This window comes from Ictalurus furcatus, chromosome 18 (genome assembly GCF_023375685.1).
Source record: "Ictalurus furcatus strain D&B chromosome 18, Billie_1.0, whole genome shotgun sequence".
Taxonomy (NCBI): Eukaryota; Metazoa; Chordata; class Actinopteri; order Siluriformes; family Ictaluridae; genus Ictalurus; species Ictalurus furcatus.
In genome coordinates, this window is record NC_071272.1 from 505,001 (window position 1) to 532,500 (window position 27,500).

Here is a 27,500-nt window from a genome sequence, read left to right on the forward strand (position 1 = left end):
TCACTATATTCATGTGGGAAATATTAACGGATGCATGTATTAACAAAACTAATCATTTTTCACAGACACACAGACACACACACACACAGACACACACACACACACACACACACACACACACACAGACACACAGACACACACACACAGACACAGACACACACACACACACACACACACACACAGACACACAGACACACACACACAGACACAGACACACACACACACACACACACACACACACACACACAGACACACATACACACAGAGACACACACACACACACACAGACACACAGACACAAACACACACACACACAGACACACAGACACACACACACACACACACACACAGACACACACACAGACACACACACAGACACACACACACACACAGACACACACACACAGACACACACACACAGACACACACACACACACAGACACACACACAGACACACACACACACACAGACACACACACACACACACTCACAGACACTCACACACACACTCACACACACACACACACACACGCCAACTGCAATCACTCTTCCACAGTGTCAGGTAGTGCAAAGCCAAATGTGTGCAGTACATTCCCACAACTATGAGTTAAATATGCTGCCAAATGTGCAAACACACACACACACACACACACACACACACACACACACACTCCACATCTGCACTTTACGAGTACATGCACATGCTAAGAGTATTTTGCAGACCCGAAGCACCAAAGACAATTTGTGTTTTTGAATGTGTGTGTGTGTGTGTGTGTGTGTGTGTATGTGTACTTTCTCACCTCAAACACTTCTTCATCCAGAATTCGTGTACCAAACACCACAATGCCTTTAGTGTCAATGACGGGGTTCAGGCTTCGTGCCAACTTGCGTGTCGTCTGCTTCTTACAGTCCACAATCAGTGTAACACTCTGCTTATGGACGCTGAGCGCCACACGGTGCCACCTACACACACACACACACACACACACAGACAGACACACACAAACACAGACACACACACACACAGACAAACACACAAACACAGACACTTAAACAAAAGGCTATGTTCAGTATAATTCAAATCTACACAATGAATCAAATTTACAGAAGTACACAGATATAAATGAAAACAGACAAAGCAGATTTTCCTCTCAGTACTTTATTAATGAAAATGAATAACTGGTTATTGGGAAAAATTCAAGAACAATCATACAATTGGCAAAGCAACTAATTCAATGTACCACATATTTCATCTATTGTTCCCTAGAGCACTGAACTCATGTACGATCAAACATGGCTTATATTACAGGGTTTGTTCAGATGCTTCATAATGAAAGTCCACGAATTTTCAAGCACTATTGTTGTTTTCAAAGACTATACAATCGATATTGTCCTGTTGTCAGACCACGGGACGAGTATGAAATAGTGACTGTGACTGAAATGGGCTCATTAACACTACATGTTAACTAGCAGTCACTTCCAAGCTGCTGCTCTGCACTGCTAAAATCCTGATTTTTTAACCACAATGTCTTCTGCCAAAATACACACATGTTAAAGACAACAGCTGCGCTGTGATTTCCGTTATTTTTACATGTAAAATGATCACTCGGACAGAAAGTTAGACGTGAATGAATCTGCTGCTCCTCTGTGCCACTCACTGAACAGAGCAGCCGCAGAGAGAGGTGTACCTGCAGCGGGAAAGCAGGACACTCGCGGGGCAGTACTGGCCACTCGCTTCTACAGAAAGCAGCTAAATTTGCCCAAAAAGTTGCTAAATTTGTCGCTAGGTGCTTTTGAGGAAAAGTTGCTAAAGGAGTCTGAGAGTGTCTCTGTTAAAATGAGTGAGTGAATAGCGGGAGGAGAGGGAGGGGTGCAGCGGGGTGTTATATTTTAAGTGAAAGGCTTGTATTTGTGTTCTATAGAAAATTTCATATTTATTGACTTTTTATAATTCAAGCACTTTTTAAGCACTAGATATAAAATGGCTTAATGAAAAGTTATTTTCAAGGTTTTCCAGTGCTAAAATTTCAAAATGCCAAATTTAAGCACTTCAGGCACCTTGTATGAACCCTGAGTTTAGTATTTAGACACAGCAGTTAGCATAACGTTAGCTCACTTACTAGCAAACACGGCTAATATTATTGTTTATATACAGCAGTTAGCGTAACGTTAGCTCGCTCGGTAGCGAACTGGAAATCTTTAAAGATTAAGGTAAAGAAATTAGGGTAAATGAACAGTCATTAACCTTCGTGTATTCTGCAAAAGCAGTGAGATGTGTCGTTTTAGTGAAAATAGTATTAACTGCTGCACATATAACATTACTTACGGCACTACCATATTGACGATACTACCGTAAAGAATACAGTGGCATCGGCAGTATTTTGAAGCTTTAGTATCGCGATATTACCGTTTCACATGAAAGTTGGGTAAAGATCTGAAATGATTTATTTTAGTTTCATTCTTTTGCTTCACAAAAACCAGCTATTTTAACAGGGGTGTGTAGACTTTTTATATCCACTGTACATACATATAGCTTTACTGGTAGATATTTGCATCTGATGTATCAAAAAAAACTTTCCTAACTTTCCCTGCATAAATATGGACATAACTTTTGGACTTAAGCTGAACAAAGAAACAAACAGAGACAAACCGAGATCTAAAAAAAAAAACAAGCAGTCCAGGAGAATATATAGTTTTAAGAATTTGAATTGGATGAAAATTTAATCATAAGTGTTTTCCTAGGGGGTCAAACATGTGGCTCTGGAAGTGTGCATGCCTATGGATTTGCAACTGTACCTGTCGAAATATGTGTTTGTCTTTATATATACACACAGTATGTCTACGTGTAACAGACCTACATGAGTTTGTGTGGTGTGTGCGTATGCATGTGTCGTACTTTCCGTCAGCCAGGTTTACTCCTCTGAAGAGAGGGTAGTCCTCAGGGCCTGGCTTTCCCAGGTGGTCCTCATAGAGGAAGACAGGTGAGCGGCCCACCTCAATGCCCAGCTGCTGCATGCCCTGTTCATTATAGATGGACAGTAGGAATGCCTGACTGCCCTTATTTGGCCGCAAAGTCGCCACGATGGAGAAGTCTTCTGGAAAAATGGAAGCTGTAGGCATGGAGAAATGTCAAATCATTAACAATTTCCAACAAGCAACACCACATCCCTATTTCTAGCTGTGTTATATCTAGTGTGTGACATGTGTGGCAGATGTGCCAACAATAATTAAAGGACTTAAAAAGCAAGTAAAACAATTAGGTGATGAGCTTTTCTTTATGTAAACGTTAACATTTATTTAACATTTATGGAAGGAGCCTCCATTGTCAGTGAGTTTTCAACCACGAGTGTTTTCATTGAGTTCAAGACAGAAAACGTCTGGGTTATGCATGTAACCCTGTTCTCTGAGAAGGAACGAGATGTTGCTTGAGCTACACACTGAGGGAAGCACCCTCGCGTGTGACCAGTATCTGAAACATCATGCATATTTATAGCCCTGCCGCGCCGTCAGCCGCTATTATCTGAATTGAAGACACAATTCACAGCATGCTCCAGTATAACAATGCTACGCAACGTCTCGCTCCCTTCTCAGGGAACAGGGTTACATAAGTAACCCAGAAATTCCCTTTCAAAAGGGAACTCAACGTTGCGTGAGCTACACACTGTGGGAATGACAATACCCACTACGTCATACTGAGGGTATGGCCTGTATAAAAAGATCCGAGCCCGAGGGTCACTGCAAGACACTCATATATGTCCAGACTGTAATATCGAATGAATGTGTGTGGCGTAGACCAGGGGTTCCCAAACTTTTCCAGGGCAAGGCCCCCCTTTTGCAAGATGTCTTTAAAACACATTAAAAATACAGACTTCTGAATATATCCCCCTTTTTTTTTATTAATAATTACCTCTTTCATCTTTACATTACATTACATTAGGAATTGATTGTGTGTGTGTGTGTGGTTGTCTGAGAGTGAGAATCATGTATTTATTTGTTTTTCACACCAAATTGTTGAGGCCTCACGGGCGCCCCCTGGCGGACCCCAAGGGGGTTGCGGCCCCCACTTTTAAACCCACTGGCGTAGACCACCCCACTGCAGCACACACATCCTGTAAGGGTATCCCATTGGACAAAGCCTTTGAGGATGCGACACCACTAGTGGAATGAGCCCTTATGCCCAGAGGCATAGCAAGACCTCGCGCCTCATAAGCGATAGAGATTGCTTCCACTATCCAATTAGAGATGCGGTGTTTCGACACAGCATCACCTCTACTGTCGCTGCCAAAGCAGACCAGCAGCTGCTCAGACTTACGCCACTGGCCGGAGCGGTGGACATAAGTACAGAGATCCCTTACTGGACACAGCATGTGCAATTTCTCTTGTTCCGGTGTCAGGAACGGAGGAGGGAAGAAAGCCTGCAACACTAGTGGCTGGGCAGCAGACGTAGGCACTTTAGGAATACAATCCGGCCTAGGATATAGGAAGGCCTTGGGTAATCCAGGGGCAAAGTCAAGGCAGGAAGGGGCAACAGAGAGAGCTTGCAGATCTCCTACTTGCTTGAGAGATGTCAGGGCTAGCAGAAGAGCTACCTTTAGAGTCAGAAGCATCTCTGAGGCTGACTCTAAGGGCTCAAATGGGACAAGTGACAGACCTTCCAGGACCACAGAAAGGTCCCGGGAAGGTATGCGTGGGCCTCAGCCGCCTGATACCATGCATAAACCTTGATGTTAGAGGATGTTGCCCCACGGAGGCTCCATCAATAGGAGCGTGGCTGGCCAAAATGGCAGCCACGTAGACCCTGATGTAGAAGGAGCCAACCCTGCTGAGAAACATCCTTGTAAGAACTCCAGGACTGTAGCTATTGCAGAGTTCACTGGGTCTAGCTGATGTTCCTCATACCACGAGACTTGAGCGCATACAATTTCCTCGTGGATGGTGCTGTAGCGTTCAACATGGTATCTACAACCTCAGTTGTGAGACCAGAATCTATGAGCTGGTGCCACTCAGGGGCCAGACACACAGTTTCCATAGTTCCGGCCGAGGGTGATAAATTAGCCCTCTGGCCTGAGACAGTAGATCCCTGCTGAGGGAATCGCTCAAGGAGTGCCGTCCAGCAGGGATATTATCTCGAACCATATTCGAGCTGGCCGATAAGGTGCTACTAGCAGCTGACGTAGACAGTTTTGGCAAACTCTTGCTAGAATTTGTGGGAGCAGAGCGATCACGAGAAAAACGTACAGATGTGACCTCGACCACATGTGCACCATGGCATCCAGCCCCAATGGTGTGGGAGGAGTGAGGGCAGGCAAACCACAGCGGGCAGTGTGTTGTCTCCTCGCATATCCACTTCCGCTTGACCAAACCTTCGCCATATGGACTGCACCACTTGTGGATGGAGCCTCCAATTCCTGGGCCTCAGCCCCTGCCTCAACAGGATGTCTGCCCCCACATTCCAGTTGCCCAGAATGTACATTGCACTCACTGACAAAAACTTTCCCTCTGTCCAGAGAAGAATTAGTTGTGCCTGCCTGAAAAGGGCAGCTCACTCCCTGGTGGTTGATATATGAGACCACCGCTGTGTCTGTCACAACTAACACATGGTGACCTCTCAATTGAGGAAGAAAGAATTTCAGTGTTAGAAACACGGGTGCATTTCTAGGCGATTTATATGCTGCTCGAGATGCTCCAGAGACCGTGAGCTGGACAGCCATCTAAGATCATGCCCCAGCCCGTGAGGGGGGTGTCTGTCATTACCATCTTGCGATAAGGAGACACCCCTAGAGTGTGACCCAAGGATAGAAACCGGGGACACCTCCAAATTCTCAGAGCACGTAGGCATCGCTGCGAGACACTGATTACTCTCAGCAGTTTCATCCTCAGACAAAACCCACGACTTTTCAGCCACCACTGAAATGGTCTCCTGTGCAATAGGCCCAATGGTATGAAGTTGACTGCTGCTGCCATAAGCCCCAACAGTCTCTCATAGAGACTGGAGGGGATGCCAAGATAAAGCTTTATCTTGCTAGATGTTGATAGGATTGACCCTATGCATGCTGGAGATAGAAACACTCTCATCATAGTAGAATCCTTATAACCTCTAGAAAAGCTGTCCTCTGCACTGGAGAAAGCATACTTTTCTTGAGGTTCAACCTGAGCCCCAAGCTCTTCATGTAGGTGAGAACAACATTTCAATGTTGAATCGCCAGTTCCCTGGATCATGCTAGAATTAACCAGTCATCCATGTAGTTTAGTACGAGGATGCCCTGGAGTCGCAATGGATCCAGAATGACATCCATGCAATTTGTGAAGGTGCGAGGGGATAACGCTAGCCCAAAGGGAAGAACCCGATATTGGTATGTGTTGTCATAAAAAAAAAAACAACCTCAGGAACTTCCAGTGACTGGGCAATATTTCTATGTGGAAATATGCATTTAGATTATTATTATTATTATTGGCTTTCCATAGCGGAAGGAGGAGTCGCAATGCGAGCTCCCAAATCCAGCGGAGAGCCGGACCCGGAAGACAGAGGAAGAGATAGAGCAGCACTTGTCTCAAGCTCCTCTTCCAGATCCATACGAGAGCCCCAGGACCTGAACCGGCTATCTGCCTTGGCAGCGGCTGGCCCAGATTCGCGAGGCTCTGAAACCCAACTCCTCTCAGCCAAGAAGAGAGTGAGTTGCGACGGAGCTGCCTAATTGTAAGGTGTTAATAATGTGCACAGTCAGACCCCTTGAGGGCTGCCATGGCATGCTCCAACCCTAAACACTTCATGCAGAAAGTGTTCCTGTCCGTCCCCGTAATGAAATGGGAGCGAAGCGTAACACACTTCCTGAATTGTCTCTCACTCCTACTTCTCTCTCTCTCTCTCTCTCTCTTTTAAAGGGACAGAAAAGGAAAGAGTTTTTTTTAAAGATAGAGAGGAAATGAAGAATTTTGCAAGCGTTACACAAACGACCGACATGCAGTCTCGCTGAAGATAATAAGGCTGACAGGTGCTGTTTTTATATCACACGACACGCTTAATTGCCATGTCACCTGATCACGGCATGCCTATAAATAGGCGGGATGTTACATAAGCTTCAGATACTGGTAACACGCGAGAGCGCTTCCCACAGCGTATAGCTCATGCAACGTTGAGTTCCCTTTGATAGGGAACTGTCTGACATTCAATGTTTTTTGTCCTTTTAAAAGTCAGAAAAAAAGAGGCTGGTGAGGGAATGATTATAATGTATGTGATTCCAGGAACTAACTTGTATCATGGACATTAAATGTTTGGTGAAATGTACATTGTGTCATTTTGTAATAAATTCAAACTTGTAATCAAAACAACTTAAACCAGACGAACACTAAAATAAGAGGCAAAAAAAGGGTGGAATGAAGTAGTCTGACTCTTTGAAGAGAAAACCAGACATGACTGCAGTCTTAGGATTTTCCTCTGTAAAACACACACACACACACACACATTTGACCAAAAGTTGTACAAACCTTTATTTACAGATGCAGAGCTTTCAGTTCCAAAAGACTGGGAGAGAAAATGAGAAGGGAGAGAGGGAAAGGGAGTGAGAGAGACAGACAGAGAGAGAGAGAGACAGAGAGAGAGAGAGAGAGAGAGAGATGGGGGGGTGAAGGAGTTCCAGGTCCATCTGGAGAGTCTGGCTTTTTCATTATCCCTCATTCCTCTCCTGCTCAAGTCTCTCACTTTACTTCTTTAAAACCAAGCAGCTTGTTCTTGTAACAGAACACTCTTGCATTCTATTTTCAAAATAGGTTTTTTCTCACTTTGGGGGATAAATGGGTGTGTGTGTGTGTGTGTGTGTTAGTGATGTCCTTTAAATGAACGATGGGAGCCGTCTCCCGTCTGAGAGCCGATTTAGTTTTTATAAAAGACAGAATAATAGGACGATGTTTTCGCCACACTACTCGGACACGCGCACTCCATGCACTGACTGAATGTTGTGTTGATGTATATGTGCGTGTGACAAATCACGTGTGATAACATTGTCCATTTTAATACATTTAATACACGCATTTTAATAACACAGACCACATAAAAGCAGAATGTAGAATTTGTGAGGTAAAAATATCATGCGGAGCACATGTACCGAGTCCTGTTCGGTGACTACGTTGTATTACACATGTACGATCAGTCTGAGGTTCTGCCTCTGGGTCGTTGTGTAGATGATATTTTCTACCTTCTTACCAGCTGTTCAATCTTTTTTTTATGTCTTATGTGACAGTCGTAAACTGCAGTGCTAGTTTAGTGTGATTTGTTAGTGGATAGTTCTGTAGTGCATTAAGACAGGAGGAGCTTTGTTTGTCTGGAGCTACTGGCTGTCTGTTCTCTATTAGGAATCTTAGTTATGTTCCAGAAAACAAAAGTGTTGTGTTGGTGGAAGACATGGTCAAGGCCAGGTTCAAAAACACTTACTCAATGTCCTAAATACAGTGAAGGTGTGATTATACATTTGAAGAAGGGAGATTAGGATAATTGTGCAGGGAATAAGGATGAAGAAAGTGATTCTGCATTGTCAGTTCATTAAGTTATTGAAAAAGTGTTAGCTAGGTACTGCATTTTGTACACTGTTTGGATTTGTCTGCCTGCCTCTCTTCAACAAAGCTTTAACTGCATTTGCGTCCGTCTGCATTTGCGTTATGCAGCTTCCAATGCCATGCTCCTGCCTGAGGCCAATGGCATAGCCTCCCATGACTTACTCATGCAACGGGCAGACGGCGTGACCTCCCAAGTTCTGCTCCAGCTTGAGGCCAACAATGGGGCCACCAAGTTATTCTCCAGCTAGAGGCAGATGACATGGCCTCCAAAGTCCTGCTCCTACTAAAGGCCAATGGCACCGCCTCCCAAGTCCTGTTCCTGTCTGAGGCATACAGTGTGGCCTCCCATGCCATGCTCAATCCTGAGGCCAATGAGGCAGCCTCCCAAGTCCTGCTCCTGCCTGAGGCAGACAGCACGGCCTCCCATGCCATGCTTAAGCCTGAGGCCGACAGTGTTGCCTCCCAAGACCTGCTCATGCATGTGGCTGACCAGGCGGCCTCCGATGCCATGCTCCTGCCTGAGGCCGAGGGTACGGCCTCCCATGACCTTCTCATGCAAGAGGCAGATGGTGCGGCCTCTGAAGTTCTGCTTCAGCTTGAGGCCGACAATGAGGTCTCCCAAGTTCTGCTCCTGCTAAAGGCCGACAACACAGCCTCCCAAGTTCTGTTCCTGTCTGAGGCCTGCAGTGCAAGCTCACATGCCATTGTCAAGCCTGAGGCCAATGAGGCGGCCTCCCAAGTCCTGTTCCTGCCTGAGGCAGACAGTACTGCCTCCCATGCTATGCTTATGCCTGAAGCTGACAGTGTGGCCTCCAAAGACCTGCTCATGCCTGAGGCCAACAAGGGAGCCTCCCAAGTGCAGTTCCAGCCACAGTCTGACGAGAAGGCCTCCCATGCCATGCTCCTACCAGAGGCTGATGGCATGGCCTCCCAAGTCTGGCTCCTGCTAAAGGCCGATGGCATGGCCTCCCAAGTCCAGCTCACGCCTGAGGCATGAGACAGCACAGCCTCAGAAGCCTGGTTCCTGCCCAGTAATGCCAGCAAGCCTGTCTCAACCCTGCCATCAAACCGTGGCAAGCCTGTCGCCGAACCACCACCTGCTTCTGGACAGTATGCCCCATGTCTTCTTCCCAGCTGCTCTGGAAGAAGCTCACGAGAGACAATGCCTACCTCGGGACCTTTGGCTATGTGTGGACATTTTGCCCAGAGGGCCAGGACCATCAGGAGGGGGAGCTTTTGCAGGTGCGTCGAGAGAAGCGCCCTTGGGGGGTATCTGTCATGGATTTCCTCAAAGTGCTGCATGCCAAAGCGTGCATAAGCAGTATGTGCTTCTGGGTTATGCCTTTTTTATGTTGCCATGTATGTTTTGTTTTGGCTTCTGTCCTATCTCCGCCCCTGTATTGTTATTGGTTGTTTACCTCACGTGTCATGTTCATTCACACCTGTTCCTAGTTTTTCCCCATGATAAGTCTGCTAGGACTACAATTGCTATGATAGCTTTAGGACTGCAATTGCCACGAACAGTTTTGCATTCAAGTCTCCATCAATGAACAATGGAGAAGTTCAACAAAACAGACTTTTTTTTCCTGCTTACACAACTGCACTATTTGACCATGTAGTATTAGCACATTTATAGAAGGGGTGTATTTATTTATAATCGCACTATCCGGTGTCACCCAGATGAGGACGGGTTCCCTTTTGAGTCTGGTTCCTCTCAAGGTTTCTTCCTCATATCGTCTCAGGGAGTTTTTCCTCACCACCGTCGCCTCTGTTTGCTCATTAGAGATAAATTCATACATTTAACATCTATATCCTGAATTGATATATTTCCTTAAAGCTGCTTCGGGACAATGTCCACTGTTAAAAGCGCTATACAAATAAAACCGAACAGAATTGAATTAAAGTCCTAATGGGCCTTCAAATCTTACCAACAAGAATGTGATATAACTTAAAAATCAAAAGGAATTATTTCTTTGGTGCAATTTACCTACAACAAAACCTCTTAATTCGTGCACAATTGGTGATGTATAATTCTTATATTATAAGTTCTTACAAATACTTTGTTGTCAATTTAGTGCACAGGATAACACCATGATTTTTGTGCACTCTGGACCCCACAGTGATATAACATGCACTGCTTGTGCATACTACGGGGTGCATTCACTTTTCTGGTTAAAGTTTAAGAAATGGGTTAAAGTTAAATACTGTAGAATTGGAAACTCAAAGTATGACTCTAGATTTTAATTAGGCACTTGGACCACAAAGTATATTTGTGTTTTAATATATCCTAACACTGCTTGATATCATCTATAAACAAATTTAACAAAATGCTAATTTAGACTCCCATTACAAAACCAAGAATAAGCACTTAGCTAAATTTTATTCAGTGGTAATAATAGCAGGGTGTGCTTTCTATTTTAAGACTGTAGAGCGGTGTGCGGACTTCTACATTCTACATTCATTACGTTGTACTTTTTTCATGGTGTTTGCTTCATTTCGGTGAAACTATTTTGGGTATTAAAATAAATAATCTAAAAAAAAAATAAGGCCCCAAAACAGACTTTACATTTACATTAACTTCACATTAAGTTTACATTTGCTTTCTTTATAACTTAAAATGCAAACTGCTAAAATTGCTTTGTTTTGGGGGTTTTTTTTGTGTGTATTATTATTTTTGTGTGTAGACTTAAAGCAGACTAAATTGCTAAAAAGGACAGCTGCTAAATCACTTCTTCCACAAGCATCACTTGTGATTATATATCTACACTTTTCCATCACACTTTGGCCATCTGCATGGTGTCTATGTTTTGCTTGAGGCAAGAATGCTGGCAACTTTAATTTAGCATTATAGGTTGTGTCCCTGCATGTGTAGGTCTTTGTGTAAAAGGGAGAAAACGTGTCTATATAAAGTGGGGAAAAAAAAGAAAGAATGAAAGAGGAAAGCGTGCTAGAATGACCTAGTCTGTGGAAAACATTAATACACAATTCCATAGACGAGTGCTGCTGTCCAAACACACACACACACACATACACACACACACACACACACACACACACACATACACACAGAAACCAGACACTCTAAACTGAGCTGAACGGCCTCTCTGTCTCCCTTGTTCTTCTTTGCTCAGCGCTTCTCTGTCTTTTTCAGTTAACCTCACTCATTCTTTCCCCTCTTTTTTTTTTTGCTCAGTCAGTCTCTCTCTCTCTCTCTCTCTCTCTCTCTCTCCCCCCCCCCCTTGCTCCTTCCCCCTCATTCAAATTCTTGGGATTGTCTCAGGTGCATTCCTGCTAAATTGAGAGTCTGGGGCAGTTTTATGGCTCAGTGTTATACTGGTGGGCTATAAACAATAAAAGGGTCTATAGAACACACGCACATGCATCACCCAAAATCTACCCATCCCCCCACCACACCATCCCTCAACACCATTCACCCCCCCCCCCACACACACACACCCGCAACACAAACACACAATCACACACACACACAGTTATACACATGAAACATCGAAACACAAAAGTTGTTGGATAGAAAGCGTGTGTGTGTGTGTGTGTGTGTGTGTGTGTGTGTGTGTGTGTGTGTGTGTGTGTGTGCAGTAGAAATGTATGGGAGTTTGCCACATCGGCAGAAAGTTTTCTAAGTGTGGTTTCACTCTTCTTTCTATGTTTCTGCTCCAGTTCCTGAACTAGAAACAACCAGCTTTGTTAATACAGTTCAGTTGTACATACACACTTGCAGAATTACAAATCTGCAAACAATTTATTACATTATGCTTTAATAAATTTATGACATTATGCTTTAATAACTAGATATTTTTAGCCATCGGGGTCACTAATACATAAATAAATAAATAAATAAATACTTTTTTTCCATGTAACATCATCAGTCACTGGCCTCTCTACTTGTTGAGCATTTCTGGTTTCTCAACAGGCCGCAAGTGCTTGAATGTGTGTATGAGTATATGAATGTATGCATGTGTCCACTCACAGGGGTAGAGCTGTTTCGTAGGAGCACTGAGCTGAGCATCTTTGGTTACTCTGTAGGCTACATCAGGCCCTTTCGATGACTTCCTGTGTGTGCAGAAGCCTGTAGTTTTTGTTATGCCGTCAGGCAAGCTTGGAAAATCTAAAATCTTCAGGAGGTCAGCTGAATCCACTGCAGAGAGAGACATAAACATATATACAGTTTATCCTTTCATGTTCAAGAAAGTCATAATTTACATAAAAATTACACAAGTATCTCTGTTTTGCTTAAACACGGGTCGGACTCTCAGTTCTCCATCTCCAGATTTTTCCCACAGACAGAGAAAAAGAAATAAAATAAAAAATAGATGCCTGCAACAATGATGAAGGTTGCCGTGTTCTCTGGATTAAACCCACATTAATCTAAGTAACGTGGTACATGGAAAATTGTTGCTGCAGAATCTGTATGCTAAGACAGCTGACTAGCTACTTATCTAAAACTCATATATGCACTGATAGTTTTGGCTTTTTCTGGCTGCTGTTAATATAACTAACAATTCTTAAAAATGAGTACCTTAATGTAACTGTCAATTTCGATAAAGATCAAGTCTGCAAAATGAAAGAAATCAACGAGTCTCTGGCCATATTTCACTACAGTACAAAGCTTTGTATACCCTTGTACTGCAATCACTTCAAATGTATACACCTACACACAAATATGTGTCTGGACAGCTATTTTCTATGTTCTGAAGTTAAACTGTTTCTCATTTAAACATGTCTAATCTGTGTCTTGACCTCAGACAGGTCTAATTAACTAACCCTTAACTTGTCCACCAATTAAAAAAATGTATTTAAAAAAAACATTCTGCACTTACACTGTCTCTTACACGCTGCACACTGAATGTAAATGTACTGACTATAATAAATAATATAAAAAAATTAATAATAAACCCGACGTTTTGGACAGTTTGCTCTGTTCTTTAATAAACATTGCAGTCCTGCAACTAGTATCTGTCCCCACTCTCTCTTCCTGACACAGGCAAGAAAGGCCACATCAAAAAAGCATTTAAATGCCCCTTACTTCATAACCAACATATCCATAGACACTTCAGTCACAATAATTCAACTGATCAGAAAATATGACCTCAAAGGCCTCATAAAGTTGGCAAAATTGCAACGTTCTGACCGGGACAAGAGGGAATATTGTACTGACCGTGGGGTTAAATTACATGCTGCAGTGTTTCATTAACTCCCACTGTGTTCCAACCGTGTTCTGTACAAGACTCTATGGGTTACAAGTTACATTAACATCAGTCTTTTCACCGTGATGGACAGATGGAGCTGTGAGTGAACCAGCAGAGTATTTCAGTCTCTCTCTCGTTCACTCTGTCACTCTCACTCTTCCCTGAGGGTTTCAGGTATCCAGACCACACACACACACTCTTAATGACTGCTTTGTGACAAGCTTTTTAAAGGTATCTATATCTGTACTGATAAACACACACACACACACACACACACACACACACACTAGCTGTTACAAACCACCAGCTGGCTCTTTTTAAACACACACCCAAGAGTCCAAGCAGGATTTCAGTAATGTCACTGCAGCCACCTCTGGGGGACACCTAATCCAGTCCCATTTATATAGATAGAGGTAAAGAGACAAATAAACAGTAGGGCAGTAAACAGAGAGAGAGAGACGGAGAGAGAGAGAGATCAGTGATATTAGCAGCAACGAACATAAGCTCCATCATGCATACCAAAAATAGTAGTTTTTAGGGCTGCAACTAACGATTATTTTCATAATTGATTAATCGCCCGATCATTTTGATTTGGGGGGGGACTTTCAGCACCATTTTTTCGTTTATTTAAAATATCCCATTATAATTAGACATTATAGATCTTACTTGCACTCCCACTGTTTATCACCGTGTCTACACTGTGAGTGAGGAGCAACGCGGCCTCGTTACTAATAGATCACTTCCGTTATAATAAACGACAGAATTTACACTATAAGTTTGCGAATACCGCAAATAGTGACAGTAAACTGGAATTAAATGAAATCTTTTAAGCAACTCGCACCAGTTTCCCCCAAGCCCTTGAACAGTGGAGCATTCTGGATATAAACATGTTTGTGCTCGTGCATCACTGTCGTGCTTACGTGCTACACAAACTCCACTTTCAAAGTTTACAGGTTACTCTTCTCCTCTGCATTTAATATAAAACGCTCCCCTGCCTTACGCCTCCGTCTGATGGAGACCGAGGTCACGCTGGGGATAAAAGGTAACGTTGGCGTAGACAGTAAACTGAGGAGAGTTCGAGGCGACCCTTGCCGAAAGGTACGCTTGTACAGGCCTCTCTATGATCCATCCTTGCGGGACCATACAGACAGCCAGATGGCACAAAATTCATGGAATGGTTTTTAAACATAGTGATTCCGATTTGCTTTTACAGACTGTTGAAGGCCAAAGCTGAAAGATTTTTTTTGGCGTGCACCATGTTTCACTCATCAGTAACTTCACAAATAAACACAGTCACTCCACTCCACTCCACTCCACTCCACTCCACTCCACTCCACTCCACTCCACTGTCAGACGGTGATTAAATCTCATTCTGCTGTCTTTATACACAGAGACATTCACATTCATGAGCGGCCATACAGAGTGATCATTCTCTAATATCTTTCTTTTGTCTCTATATGGACAATTCATATATGTTTCTTTGCTCTTTTTTTCATACTTTGGGTTTTAGTGAAGTTTACTGAAAACAAACATCGTCAACAACAAACACAACAATTCCTCCTCAGCCTTTAGCAACTCCACGCGAGACGCCTCGTTTGGAAACGTTGCTATGGCTGTCCCGACAAACTACTTCTTCTCTCAGCTATTTCCTGCTGGTTTATAGGACGATTACTCGTCCGTTTGGGGAGGTGCGCGTGCAGTCAGTGGAGGCTCGCGGTGCGGAGCCAAGAGGAAGTATAAACGAGGCTTTAGCTACGCCAGGATGAAGTTGATGGTCCAGAAGCATCTGGAGCTTTTCTTTTATGAAATCTGTCCATATTCTTTTGCACTCCACACGCTTCGTCACACGCTAATTATTAGGATAAAACATGCATACTGATGTTGACGTGCAGCTGGAAGGTCAGCTAGGGGGGTTGAGGGGGAGGGAATGATTATTTTTCTAAAATATTTATTTTATTTATTTATTTCTGTTATGCATGTGTGTGTCTGTGTTATTATTTCAGACATCAGATATTTATCATATATGTTAAATGTTTTATACATATTTTAGAAATGTTTGAAGGATTTTTACATGGCACCCCTGCTCTCATCAGACGGCACAGCAGGGTGCCGCGCCCCCCAGGTAGGAAACACCGGGATAAAGTACCCAACTTTTCTATAAAGCATCATGGAACAACACTACAGTTTCGCTGACAGTTTGTGAACAAACCACAGTGGTTTTGGTTTCTTTTCGTCTGACCGACATCAGAACACTGTTGTGTGTAAGCCTTGCAAAAAAAAAAAAAACGTCCCGGCCAAGTACGGAAACACGAGCTGCGAGAGACTTGCAGTGCACATGCGCCGCGCTCCGCACATGAACAGTGTGTATGACTCTGAACATCAGGCGAGGAAGAAAGGTGACATTTTGCAGCTTTTTGTGTTTTCTGTTAAAATGTCGGCTCTGGGGAGGACAGCGAGTGTCCTCAGAGCAGGAGCTGGACTCGTCAGACGCCGACCTCGGCACAGTGCTATCCGGAAGTAAGTGTTAAAGTGGAAATACAAGGCTAGGCTGACAGGCTGAGCACAAACCAGAGCACCAGGAGTCACATTCTGTGCTATAATTTGATGTTGATCTACCTCAAAGTTTGCCTTTTACACTGCACACATTTGTCACATTTTATTTATAAAGTTCAAGAGTTTCTTTAACACTTATGTATTTAATCTTCATATAAGATATAAGAGAAGATATCTGTTTAAATTCTATTTTGTTTTTGACGGTTACAGCTAAAATGATTTGTTGTTTGCCTTAATAAAGTGGGTCAATTAAAAATACAGTGGTTAAATTCAAACCTTTTTTTCTACTGGTCTTTGTTGAAAAAAGATTCAAATTTATCAATAATTATCGATACTGAATGATACGAAACATTACATCGTGATGCATTTTTTCGCTGTACCGCCCAGCCCTACTTCGGTATATCTTTTCCCCAGAAATACCCATGGCTTGAGGACATCCGAGAGAGCTCTGCTGCAGAAAACACTCTTGACTGAATCATTACAGCTATATATTTATATCTGCAGTGTGTTGTGTTGCTTTGGTCCCTGAGTGGCTAGAGTGTCTAACCACTGCCATATCATTTAGCTTCATATATTTCATATATTTACATCTTGAGGAAGAACAATAAGGACAGCATGTAGTTTCAGACACACCCACCCACAAAGATCTTATGAATTCACTCTTAGAACATCCACTGAAATCTCCTGCACCTGTGTACAATCCGGGTGAGTATACGACCTATAATGTAATCTGTTCTAGTAACTTCCTTGGTTTGCATCTCCCCTTTAGAACATAATATATACTACATTAATCATTTTGCATTGTTTTCCTTGCAGTTATGGGATAACTGGCCTTGAGGTTTGCTATCGCATTTCTATCATTTACAATTTTTTATTCTAGTTAGCTCCTGCAAATGTGGGCACAGCAACAGTGATATTAAAAGAACATAACAAGGTCTGTCAAGGAACTCCAACTTTTAGTGTGGCAATCGAACCTGTTGTTAAAGTAATAGTAAAAAAAAAAAAATACCACCCTGCAATCACAGCTATGACCACACAACTGGAATCATGGATCTGGAGACCATGTGAGGAACGCTGGGCACAAGTGTGTATCACAGGTATCTACGCCCACACCCATTCACACCTAAGGGCGATATGGTGTAGAAAATACACCTACTGGCATGTTTCTGGCAGAGAACATGCAAAAGCACCACACAAACCGTAATCCGAGCTCAGGATCGAAGGGACCCTGGAACTGTGAGTTGGTAACACTACTCGCTGCACCACCAAGCAGCCCTTATTTAATTGTCTAATTAAATGTTCTGCTTTCTGATGTTTAGCTCGTTTTAATACGTCACACAGTGTCAGAAACCACCATTTTAATTCTATTTAAGGTAACAACTGAGCTTCATTTGAGGAGTGCGTGTGTTCATTTCGGTGTGTGGTTTAATGATAGCCCTGCATACAAGCCAAGCTCAGCTCATAGGCCAGGCTGCTAAACAAACCAGTGCATGTGAGCAGAGTAAAGTGTTCATAATTTGATCAGGATGAGAAGTGTATAATTACGTTTTACCACTCTGTTTCTCCAGATGAATTTGTGCTAGATGAATTAACTTAAAAGCGCTTAATTACCTGCCTGACAGACTGAAGATGGAATTCATGAAGTTTACAGCAAGGTAGATCACTCCTACTAACAGCAAAACAATGCATATAAATGTCCTGAAACATTTCTGAAAATGAATAGTTTATCTGAGCAGTCTGAATTGATCTCTAAACAACACTTGTACATGCTTGCTGGAGCTGTGAATTGATGGAACCGTGGAAAGATTTGTATCATAAATTGATCTAAGCCTCCAAGATCTGGTTAGAATAATATTATTCTTGAATTATCACGAGAGGAGATTAAACGCTCTTAGCTCTCCTCACATACTCTGAAAACTACAGAAACACAATGCCAAACATTTCTTGGCTGAAACACGAGGTGAGTGAAGAAGCGGAGTACATTTTTCCCTGAATAACTAACATGTAGCTGAAAAGTGATGTTTGTAAGACACTATGCTTTTTATATCCAGAAATAGGAGCGCGTTCGTGTGTAAGACATCTGATATAGTTTTACATTTTTATCTTTTACAGCTTGCTGTGGTTAAGTAAGATCATACTTAAGGTTAAGTATCAGCATGTTCATACAACATCGAAAGCCTCTCAGCAAACACACACACACACACACACACACACACACACACACACACACACACACACCAAATAAAAAAAAAAAGAGGGCCTTAACAAGTTCTAAACCACAAAGTGCAGTTCAGGTAAAAGGTGTCAGTCTTGTCTTATTACACTGATGTATTTGTCTTACCCCAACCCCCCCTAACCCCCCCTAACCCCTTCTAACCCCCTCTAACCCCCATAACTACCAACCCCAAGTGACATGATGTGCTAAACTTTTCACGTGACTTCCGGTTTCTACTTTTGTGATTGCAGGGACGTGGTTATTATGGGTTTTTAAATAAAACCAGACTTTTATAGACACTGGAGCACTGTAATTAGCTCACACTTGTGATGTAAACGTTTGCAATGAGAGTGAAAAATCCATCTCATCCTGCGTACAAGATCAGCTCCCCATTTACAGCTATTGCATTTGTCTTTGCCACTTGAGTGTTGGTACCACAGTAAAATAATAATAATAATAATAATAATAATAATAATAATAATAATAATAATTTAAAAAAATCAAACAAAGAGCTTCTTTTTTTATGTTTTCTGTTAGGAGTAGCTGTTAGGAGCTACTTTTATTCTGTGGATTTTTTGTGACAATTGCCTGCTAAGGTTTTATTTCTAGTTGTCGTGGAAAACTGACATCAGAGAGTTATGCAAAGCAATACTTTTTAAATAATGATGTCTTAGTGACATTATACTGGTGTTACTCCTCAAAATATACACCAAGAATGCAAGTGATTTTTCTTTATAGCAATTTCCCCTCTCTCTCTCTCTCTCTCTCTCTCTCTCTCTCTCTCTCTCTCCACATTCAAACAAAGAGGCAGCAGCAAGAAGAGAAAGAAAAAATTTGGCACAGGCACACTCAAGTAGGAGCTGTAGAATTTTGCACAATGTTCTAAGCAGCTGAGCACAGGGTTCCATTTTACTGCCGTGATAGCCATTAGTGAGTTATTATGTCTTTTATCATTCCACAGAAATAAAATAAGCTATTGTTTGTTTATTTAATTAGTGGGGTAAATAATTGCCTGCTAAAGTGATGCATTGATCCAAACAATCCGACGTGCAATTGAATGCCAGTCCAGCCCTGTTCTCCACAGCTGCTGAATCCAGAAAGCAGCAATACCCCCCCCCCCCCCCCCTTAGTCACTATGCATTATAAAGGATGTAGGGCTGCAACAACTAATCGATATAATCGATAAATAAAATAATCGACAACAAATTTCATTATCGATTAGTTGGGTCTGTGACGTCACTGTGGATAACCCCCGTTAGTGACGCCACTTAACAATGGTGAAAAACGCGTTTCTATTAATAAAACTAAAGCTGCAACAACTAATCGATAAAATCAATAATAATTGATTATTATGGGTTCGTTGGTCTCACGGGGCGCATTTACTCACTACGTTACTTCTGTTCCGAAAACACGCCTCGGAGAGTAAATACTAAAGTTGTGTCCCAAATGACGTACTATACACTTACACTATGCACTGTATACTCTCCCGTCTAGTGTGTGGATTGTAGAAGGTAATATCGTCTCAAATGGAACACTAGCGGGTTTTTTACTAACCGGAAGTATAAGCTGTTTCCCAGTCGATGGAACATAACGTCATACGCACGTAATGCGACGCTTTAGAAAGCAGGTGGTCCAAAACATGAGAATGCGCTTCAAACAAACTCGTAAGTGTATTAAGATGGCTAGTCGTGTCAGGCGCTGCGACAGACGCGTGTGCTGTTTAACGTGTTCCAGACATGTTTTCTTCAGCACAGAAATGACGTTTTCACATTTATATCCTTATCTGTAAATGTTAGAAATTGATGCCAGTATTTTCATTTTATATAAAGGCTCGTCCTGACAGCGAGCGAGTCTCCGTCAAGCTTCACTGAACGAGCGCGAGTCCACACATGCGTGTCAAACAAACAGCGTACAATGGAAAAGAAACGCGATAGCTCTGACTAAAATACTCATTTTGATCAGGTATGTTGTTTGATGCTATATTTAGAAACAATTGTTTTTATGAGAGAGTAACTGTAATGGGGTTATCACATGTAATTGTATATAAATGTAAGAAGTGCCGTACATTTACAGAATAAAGTAACGTTAGTGTGTTCAGATGAGTGAATGTGTGTGTTACTGCAGAACATTCAACCTCTTACCACTGAACACTTAGTTTCTGCTTTTGTTATTCTTTTTTTTTTAATCTAGTGATTTAACTTCTGCTTTAAAGCTTTTAATCCAACTAATTAATCAAAGAAATAATCGTCAGATTAATCAATTATCAAAATAATCGTTAGTTGCAACCCTAAAAGGAAGACACAATACCTCTGGGTATGTTTAGAGAAGCATATAATGAGGTTAAATAATAAAATACAGATAACGCCATATGGAATTACAGTGTATAATGTATGTGAACCAGCAGATCAGGTATACTGAGTAGCTCCTATGCTAGCAGGGAGTACACCTGTGTCAACTCAGCTGACAAGGTGGAGGTTAGGATGTGCTTCAGGAAATCATAATTTTCAGATTTTTTTACATGGTTGGAAGCCCAGGTTTCTTTTTCACTCATTGTAATATGTGTTTAAAGCTAATGTTTCTTTTATCCACAAAAGTGAAGCCAAAATCTGCAGTTCCTATGGAAGGAAAATGATTGGTCAGTGAAGTCATTCCCAGAATATATGAGAAAAAGAAAAAAAACCCAAGAAAAACAAAGAGGAAACGAGTGTAACAATGAAGGAGTCAGCAGAAAATGAGTTGGCAGGAAATAAAGAAAAAGAGAGAATCCCCAACTCCCTCGTTGCTTTTTTTTTCACTTTGAGAGTCTCAAACACACTTTATCACAAAACAACAGGAAAAAGACTAGATAACTAGCATGTGCACACACACACACACACACACACACACACACACAAACAACACAAAAAACAGAAACGAGTGCCAATTTCAGTGCACGCAATGACCCTAAGCTAATCCGTTTCTGATTCCTGAGACTGTTGCATGACATCACAGCGTACTGAACTGAGAACAAATGCTGCACCAGTCTCTACTGTGCGCTCCTATATAATAAACTCCTGCTCACTACTCCCTTATTTCTATATGTATATGACACATGCCAACTTTCCCTCATCTAATTTACAGAAAACATGTCCTCACCTACTCAGATTTTGACAGTGAGCCAATAAGTAAAATGTGTTCTCTCTCTCATCTCTGCCATTCTCACTCCCTTCCATTGACTTCTATCTGAAGTGGAAAATCTGACTCAAGACAGACCCACACACACACACACACACACACACTGTGCGCACATCCATGCACACACAATGCAATAAGCTGCTGCAGAACGGCTGAGCAACACATCATGCCTTCAGCGGATTCAGGCTTCACATTCACTCCTCTACTGTTTCACTGACATTCATTAATGTGTTTAAATTTTGATTGGAACAGAAGTGAGAGGCCGTAACAGGCTCTGAGTCTGCACGACTGGCTCTGAGACACAGACTAGATGCTAGGAATTCATTTTAAATTCATCTGAGATTGTCCAACAATCACAAGACAGCCAAAAATATATATATGAACGGGTTATACGCAAGTACAGAAGGAAACTGTTCAGGAAACAGACACTATCCTCACCGTCACTAGCTTGCGATAAAGCAGATTCAGAACAACAATTTAACAGTCATATCCAGGGAGGCAAAATAATTTAGGTGAATATTTGACGCACATACAGATCATTCTTCTCTTTCATCGGTTCTTCCAGCTTTAAGACTTAAGGCTTGAAGGCACGTAGTATCTGTATCTTACAGCTACAGTACCTGTAGAGAGCGATCACGTGAGAGAGTGGACATCTGCAAAGAGCCATGCAAAAAAATTAACAACTCTTCTCTTATTTCAACTCCTGCAAACAGAAAGTGCCAAATTTCACAACTTTTTACCAGACGGTTCTATGAGCTGCCATAGACACCCTAGCCAGAAGAAGAAGAAGAAGAAGAAAAGGTTTAATAACAATAGGTTGCCTTACGCACCTTCAATGCTTGGCTCCCTAATAATAATAATAATAATAATAATAACAATAATAATAATAATAATAACAACAACAACAACAACAACAACAACAACAACAATAATAATAATAATAATAATAATAATAATAATAACAACAACAACAACAACAACAACAAAAACAATAATAATAATAATAATAATAATAATAATAATAATAATCCCGCCTTATGCCCGATGCTCCCTGGGATAGGCTCCAGGTTCCCCGTGACCCTGAAGGAAGGATAAGCGGTATAGAAGATGGATGGATGGATAATAATAATAATTATAATCATCATCATCATCATCGTTGATCATCATTATTATTATTATTATTATTATTATTATTATTATTATTATAACCCAGCTGAGACAGACTTTGATCCACTTAGCATGCCAGGACAAAAAAATATTAAAGCGAGAAAACAAGTTAAAACAATTCGAGCACATTTTCCCCAGCCGTCAGTAATCACCAGGCTCTGTAAATACACACGTGACCGTGTCTGACCTGTGGCTCAGGGTGGGATTATGGCCTGTACTGACAGCTCGATGACAGGCCTAAACATATGATTGACAGAGTCACATAATAAAGTAGAGTGGCAGATGCACGTCCGGAAAACGCAAACGCAACAACTAGAAACGTGAAAACAATGACCATAAACCTGAACAGAGGACAAAAACTCGCAGACTGTAAGAGAGACTGTGGCACACACGAACACGTCAACAACAAAAGCTTGACCACAAGACGCTGAAACGCAGGAACTCACACAGTGGTGCTAATCAAGGTGAAATGAGACACAGGTGAGAGTGTTTGAAAGCGGTCCTCGTGCGAGATGTCTCTATGCTGAAAAAGGCCTTAGGCTGACAAAGTTCCTTAAGAGCGATATCCTTACTGTAGCTGGCAGGAGATGTGAAATCTTCCACAAGGCAGTGAGGCAGAGCAATCCCTTCTGCATAGCTAAGGAGTGGCGCAATGTCCAAGGCAGCGCATGGAGCATGTGACATCCATCATGAAGGAAGAGCGACATTCTCTGCAAAGCAATAGGGGGGAGCAACATACACCACGAAGCAGGGGGAGGAGCGATGTCCTTAGCGATATAAGGAAGCAGCGCGGCGTCTCCATGGCGAGGCTGTGAGCTGTAAGGTCCTTAGTTCAGCAAGGAGGCAGAGCAATGTCCGAACTGGGGCAGGAAGGGGGGTAGATGGTTCTAGGTAGGTCGGGAGCTACAGTTTCCATGAAAAGGGGCAGAAACTTCTGTCATTTCTACCGACCTTTGATCACCAAGAGCCAGCACAGTACATTATAGAAGACTACATATCACATCAATCTTCCTATACCCGATGTGATCTTCTGCTCTTATAGCCCATCCACTTCCAGATTAAACGTGCTGTGCATTCTGATACGCTTCTCTGCTCACTAGTTGTAAAGAGTGGTTATTCAGGTTACTGTAGACTTCCTGTCAGACTGAAACAGTCACGCCATTCTCCTCTGACCTCTCTCATCAACAAGGCTTTTCCGCCCACAAAACGGCTGCTCGCCGAATGTTTTTTGTTTTCTACACCAGTCTGTGTGTAAACTCTGGAGACTATAGAGACGTCAGCAGTCTCTGAAATATTCAAAGCAGTCAGTGTGACACGATCAACCATGCCACTGTCAAACCATGCTCACTGAGTTCACATTTTACCCCAGTCTGATGTTCGATGTGAACATTAACTGAAGCTCTCGTTCCTATTAAAGTGTCTGGGGAATATTTCTCAACATTCACATTGTCTTGGTTTCTATAAAAGCTTAGTTCAGTGTAAACTACATAGAGTTTATTGGGGATTAAAGCATTAGCATAGAACTTAACCTTGTAAGGTGTTAAACCAAACAAATGTAACCAAACTGAATTTGCATGATTAAATAATTACATATTAAAACATATAATTATGTGTGTAGTTACAGGAATTAGTTAAATGTCTTAGTATTTTAGGTATAAGTATTTCACAGTGTAAAGTACAATTGCTTCAATGTGTGTGTGTGTGTGTGTGTGTGTGTGTGTGTGTGTGTATGAGGCAGAAAGAGATGTTTCACTGCAAGAGAAAAGAGTGCCAGATTTCCATGCTACTGAAAGCTTTAATAGTTCCTTTCTCATGTCCGGACCTGTGTGGCATTCTCTCAACACGCACACACACACACACACACACACACACACACACACACACACATATTCGTTCATCAACTACTGTATAAAGAAGTGGTGTGTGCAACAGCCATTGGTACTTTTGACCCATTAAACCCAGCTGTACTTCTGCCACTAGTCTTTTAGTAGAGTCAGTAAAGAAATATTCAGTGCTTTGAGTCATGACTGAGCTCCTAATATCATTTTAATCAAAGTAATATAAGTATATGTGGCAAATGTAAGGTACCAACTGAAATATACTGGTAAGCAGCATTCAGCATTTACATGCAACCGGTGTTGGGGAGTAATTAACTAAAAGTAGCGAATTCAAACCAACAGCAGTGTAGCGCGACCTTGCGTTACTTTTTTTGTCCAATTGTAGTGGTCCTCTTCATCACATATCTGCAGTGCATACTTGCTTTACAGGAATTCAGAGCCTCGTTGTAGTTCACATGGATAGGAAGTGACCATCTGATGGACATGTAAAGCGACCAACCACAGTTCGTTACGTGATGTATGGGGCGGGGAAATGATAATGGGGGACAATTCCATCAACCCCGACTGCCGTTGCAGAACAACTTCTTCTGTCGCTCCACCTGTGTCTTGCTGAGGATGTCACTCTGCCTCCGTGTTCTGCTGAGAACATCGCTCTGCGCCATGGTCCTGTTACCCCACCCCCCTCGCCCTTCCCAGCTGGTGTACTTGCCCTCTCACTCACCCCTTTCGGTGGCACAGCGCTGCTCCCTTGCTCGGCTGGGGATGTCGTTTCGCCTCCTGTCCCTGCCGGGGACGTGGCGCCGCCTCCTTGTTTTGTCGCACCGCCTCCATGTTTTGTCACGTCCCCTCCTTGTTTTGTCATCACTCCCCCCTCTGGCCTTGCTGTGGCAGACCCCCCCCCCCCACCTCAGCTCGCAGTCACGTCTTCGAGCCTCTTGGACTTGTGGCGCTTCAGGAGCTGCGCCTTAAGGGGGTGGTTCTGTCATGGGCCCCTGGGACAATTCCATCTTTGGCCACTAGAGGGCACCCTGACTGCTGTTGCAGATCTTCTTCTGTTGTCTCCCTCCATTTCTCGTCTTAACCATTTTGTGTATCTCTTGACAGATAATGCCTAAATCTACCCGAGTTTATTTTCTGATATTAGTGGTGATTAGAATATTACTGGTGCTTTAATAGCCAACACAGCACAATGTTTACATTTATTTAAAAAATAAAATAAACAAGTTTATTCGTATCAGTGCATGCAGATGGATTTATTTTATGTTCTGAATACAACAGTCTGTATTTCTACTGACTTTCTACAATCTACTCCAAGGAAGGACATCCGGTAAATTGGTGACAGGGTCATGGGTACCCAAGGCTCACTGATGCACGTGGGGAGCACAAATTCCTGAAAAAATTCATGCTGGTTATGAGGGAACTGCGTCAGAAAGCACAGTGCCTTGCAGCTTGCTGCATACGGGGCTGTGCCCATGCTGACCCCTGTCCACCACCGAAAAAAGCACCTACAAGTGGCACATCAGAACATTTTTAAACATAGAGAAAAAAATGTCTGCACTGTCGGCTTGAATTTGTTTGGTGTGTGCGCTTGAATGCACCGACTTGGCGATCGACCTGAAATTGATCAAATCAGGAGCCGAGGAAAACCACAGGAGAAGAAAGACAAAGATGGGACATTAAATGTCTTCACACCAAACAGGAAAACTAATCTACTACAGCCTCGTTGTGTTTATACTCGCACTCTTGCAAGCTATTCCAACTCAAACTTTCCAACTTGTAGGGTTAAAGTATTTGTAGTGTTTTGTTTTTTTTAAAATAAAGATTGAAAAAGTTTTCAGAAGCGTAGTGGTAGTGACGCTGAAGTCATGCCTTCCATAGTGCAGTTTGTTTATAGCCTAACTTTAGCTTTTTATTTCTGGCGATTGTATTTAGACTTCAAAATTCATAAAAGTTGTGTTCATTTCTGAAGATTATCTTGATGAAGAGAACACGTAAGAATCATAATCCTTTGCCGTCCACTGAGCTTCTATTCTGCAATAATCTACAAGCCGGTGGAAAAAGGAACCTGGGTGATGCTAACTTCCGGGTTAGCCTACAAAAATATCTCATCCCCGCAGCACTCTATTGATAACTGGCTCAAAATTTCAGGTCGTAAAGTCGTGTCGTGTGCCACTGCATCTGTACAATTTTCAAATAATCTGACCCGTAATGTGTGGGAGCTCTCGCACCGTGTACGCCCACCCTAACTTTCACATCATGGCAGTGCTGTTCTCCATATCACAGTACTGCTGGACACAGCTTTTCTTTCACTGGCTTCATTCGACATATGAACAGATACAGAATATACAAATACTGGTGCCTCAGATGGAAGCCAGGTACGTGAATACCCGTGCACCTCCTTATCTAATATAAGTAAAAAAGTTAAATATATGATTGTGTGTAATGCAGTTTATTATTATTATTATTATTATTATTATTATTATTATTATTATTAAATATTTTAATTATCTGGAAAAAATGCAGTATTAGTTTTTGTTAACTGATGATGTAACTGTGCTGTCTATAAAGGCAGTTATTGGTAATATTTTTATTCTTTCTTCTGTATGAATCTGTCCATATTTCTTCCCCAGTCATAAAACTGACAGAATTTTTATTCCTGGTCTGGTCATAAAGTTTCCCTAAAAACCATAATGCCCTCTTTCAGAGTTGAAAGAGTGGCATCCAAGCATTGGGTTCACAAGAAGAGGTCACCATTACTACTCCACACACACACACACACACACACACACACACACA

General features: G+C 42.2%; 1 protein-coding gene across 2 annotated transcripts in view; it reads right to left on the reverse strand.

The window, feature by feature from the left end:
- col5a1 (procollagen, type V, alpha 1) overlaps positions 1-27,500 on the reverse strand; it is a 90,185-nt gene that overhangs the window by 54,658 nt on the left and 8,027 nt on the right. For both annotated transcript variants that reach the window (XM_053649679.1, XM_053649678.1), the window contains exons 2-4: positions 12,539-12,706; positions 2,897-3,110; positions 801-963 (exon numbers count right to left, since the gene is read on the reverse strand). In XM_053649679.1, coding sequence (XP_053505654.1) covers positions 801-963; positions 2,897-3,110; positions 12,539-12,706 — 545 coding nt within the window. The remainder of the gene's footprint in view (positions 1-800; positions 964-2,896; positions 3,111-12,538; positions 12,707-27,500) is intronic.